This window comes from Penaeus vannamei, chromosome 32 (assembly GCF_042767895.1).
Source record: "Penaeus vannamei isolate JL-2024 chromosome 32, ASM4276789v1, whole genome shotgun sequence".
In the NCBI taxonomy this organism is placed as follows: Eukaryota; Metazoa; Arthropoda; class Malacostraca; order Decapoda; family Penaeidae; genus Penaeus; species Penaeus vannamei.
This window is the reverse complement of record NC_091580.1, coordinates 7186737-7190221: the sequence shown is the minus strand read 5'-3', so window position 1 is coordinate 7190221 and position 3485 is coordinate 7186737. Positions and strand designations below refer to the sequence as shown.

At 39.7% G+C, this 3485-nt stretch overlaps 1 protein-coding gene across 1 annotated transcript in view; it reads left to right on the top strand.

Moving 5' to 3' along the window:
* The first annotated feature begins 937 nt into the window (after window positions 1–937).
* Window positions 938–3485, top strand: part of LOC138867810 (uncharacterized) — a 13795-nt gene continuing 11247 nt past the window's right edge. The window contains exon 1 of the mRNA XM_070144617.1: window positions 938–1048. Within this exon, the coding sequence (XP_070000718.1) occupies window positions 938–1048 (111 nt within the window). The remainder of the gene's footprint in view (window positions 1049–3485) is intronic.

Sequence of the window (3485 nt, the reverse complement as noted above, 5' to 3'; positions counted from 1 at the left end):
GGAGGAAGACAAAACTGTCTCAAGGCTTCGTTTTTCTTCTTGATGTCCACATGCAATGAAAAATATATATTTGTGTTATTTACTTCCTTATCAACTTATCTCTTTACCAAGCTTTCTACAGAGAGAGACGGAGAAAGAGACGGAGAAAGACAAACACACACACACACAGAGACATACAGACACAAACAGACAGACAGACAAAGATAGCCAGACAGACAGACATAGAAACAGACACAAACACACATTTTTATGTACTTCAGAAAAGGGTTTAAAAAGTTATGTCGGATTGTTCCTCCAAATATGCATTGTGTCTCCAACATTATTTATAGGAAATTAAGAATAAAATATTCCGAAACCTGTAGATGTTCCATTAAAAAAAGCAGTCAACATTTCATATTCTTTAGAGAGGCCACAGAACGCTCCTGTAAAAATATTATTGATTAAAAAAATATATGAAAATAAATAAAAGATTAAGTGTACGACTTGTAAGGTAGACATATTGTCCACAGTGTAAGATTTCGTCCTTAAAGCTCCTGTGGAAAAACTCACCACGAATTTAACACCAACTTCGCTAGAAAATGTATCATCACAGTAGAAAAAAAAAGTCTTTGAAATTAAAAGCGAATTATAGAATACAAACATAACAGCAGAACTGAACAACTGGTGTAGACCATTAAAAACGCCTCTGATATATGTTATAAAAATAATCAGAATATTCTCTGCATCAAGAAAGGTACCAGTTATGCAAGTCATGTCAGAAATCAGAGAACAGTCAAAAAACATACCAGACAGACGCTTTAGTAAAGGAAGAATATTTATTACTCCTTCGTAAGGTCTAAAACCATACCAGACAGACGCTTTAGTACAGGAACAACATCTATTTCTCCTTCGTAAGACCAGGAATGAAAAAATTACAATGATCTGGATAAGTTCCAGGATGAACCGCATTCACGATGACAAATGTAGAAATGGTATGAATGAGAATGAATATCTTGATGTATTTGACCAGCTTCGAATATATCTTCGTCAGAAACGCATGATTTCTGACGTAGATATAATCGAAACCGCTTAAATATATCTCTTGTATTGCGAAGATATTCATTCTCATTCATACCTTCTCTACAGGTTTCATCTTATAAAGACACTAGATAAAACGTTTAAAATATATAAAATATATAAAATATATAAAACGTTTCCACAACATCGTCTGATTTATTTGATTCTACTCATCTAATAGATAAAGGATTATAATAGTCAGATTAATTACTACATCTAGATATTTACATTTCTGATACGTTTATCCAAGCAAGTGGATTTACCCAGGCAATACAAAGCTAAATGTATCCATATATAACAACATTCTGGATTTCATTTAAAGATCAAAGTTGAAATCAGAATGCAAACCTGCTCTGCCTATAAAATGCCATAAACAAGAGAAAGAGGGATCATGCCATGTTTTCAGAACAAATGAATACTAAAACATGGCGTAGAATACCTTAATATCATGATATATATGCTGATGAATAGATAACATACACAAATAATAATAAGGATAATAATAATAATAATAAATAATAATAATAATAATAATAATCCATAAGGAAATATGAATATAATATAATAACAAAAATACAATCAAAATGATAATCAAATGTATCTATATCAAATGCAATATCAACTTACACGGATATACAACAATGCGCAATATAGATGAATGATTCAAAAGGTGGTATACGCTGACATATACACGAATATACCGAACATGGAGACGATTACGTTCTCCCTTTTAAGAATTCATTGCATAACAAAACTGCAATTGCAACGAAGCATCCACCAATCACTGCATGAGAGCGATCGTGCGGATCAGATTTGGTCGTTTCTAGTCAGCGTGTGTGTTTACCTCTCTCTCTCTCTCTTTCTTTTTTTTCTTTTTTTTCTTTCTTTCTCTCTCTTTTTTTTCTTTCTTTCTTTCTTTCTCTCTCTCTCTTTCTTTTCTTCTTTCTTTTCTTTCTTTCTCTCTCCCTTTCTCTTTCTCTCTCTCACTTCTTTATTCTCTTTCTCTCTCTCTCTCTTTCTCTCTCTCTCTCTCTCTCTCTCTCTCTCTCTCTCTCTCTCTCTCTCTCTCTCTCTCTCTCTCTCTCTCTCTCTCTCTCTCTCTCTCTCTCTTTCATTCTCTCTCCCTGTTTCTTCTCTTTCCTCACATCCTCCCTCCTCACTTCACCTCTATCCCCCTATTTTTCTAATTCTTTTCTTTCTCCTCCCCTCCGCCTTTCTATCACTCCACCCCTATCTTTTTTTTTATTATTCATTCTTCATCTCCTTCCTTTTCCCTTCTCTTTATTCTCCCCGTTCACCCCTTTCTTCTTCCCTACTTCCTCCACCTCTTTTCTCCTGTTTTTTTTCTGTTTCCTGTTTCTGTCTCCTCATCCTTTTCTTCATCTTCTTCCCTTTCTTCCCCCACCAGCTCCACCTCTACCCTGTGTTTTTTTCTGCTTTTCCTCCTCCACATCCCTTTCCCCTTCTCTTTATCCTTTTCTTTCTCCACCTCTACCTCCCTTTCTTCCTTCCCACTCACTCTACGCCTATCCTTCTGTTTCTTTTCCATTTCCCATACTCCTCGTCTCTCTCTCTCTCTCTTTCTCTCTACCTCTGTTTCTGTCTGTCTGTCTGTCTGTCTGTCTATATGTATGCTTGTCTGTCTCTCTCTCTCTGTCTGTCTGTCTCTGTCTCTCTCTCCCTTCTCACCTCTCTTTGCCCCCCCTTTCTCTCTCTCTCTCTCTCTCTCTCTCTCTCTCTCTCTCTCTCTCTCTCTCTCTCTCTCTCTCTCTCTCTCTCTCTCTCTCTGTCTCTCTCTCTCTCTCTCTCTCTCTCTCTCTCTCTGTCTCATTCTCTCTCTCTCTCTCTCTCTACTCATCGCTCCTTGCCCCCCCCCCTCTCCCTCTCTCTCCTCCCCTCTCTTTGCCTCGCCCCCCCCCCTCTCTCTCTCTCCTCCCCCTCAACCTCGCATTTAGCAGCACGGAAGTCCGGTGTTTCTGCCACGGCCACAGATTCCGCATAGGAACATCAACGTGCCACGGAGCCGGAGGGACGTACTTGAGGAAACACGGAAGCTTGTGTCATTTTTCGTCCAGCCAGATCTTTGAACCAAGAATTTCGACACGTCAGGAGAGAGACAGGGCCTGAGGTGGATGAGAGAGAGGTCAATGTTGTCGGTCTTGGATGGGCACGTGGGGATGATTTTCTGTTTCTCTCTCTCTATTTATCTATCTCTCTCTCGCTCTCTCTCTCTCTCTCTCTCTCTCTCTCTCTCTCTCTCTCTCTCTCTCTCTCTCTCTCTCTCTCCTTGCCCCCCTCTCCCCTCTCTCTCCTCCCCTCTCTTTGCCTGCCCCCTCTCTCTCTCCTCCCCTCTCTTTGCCTCGCCCCCCCCTCCTCTCTCTCTCTCTCTCTCCTCCCCCTCAACCTCGCATTTAGCAGCACGGAAGCCC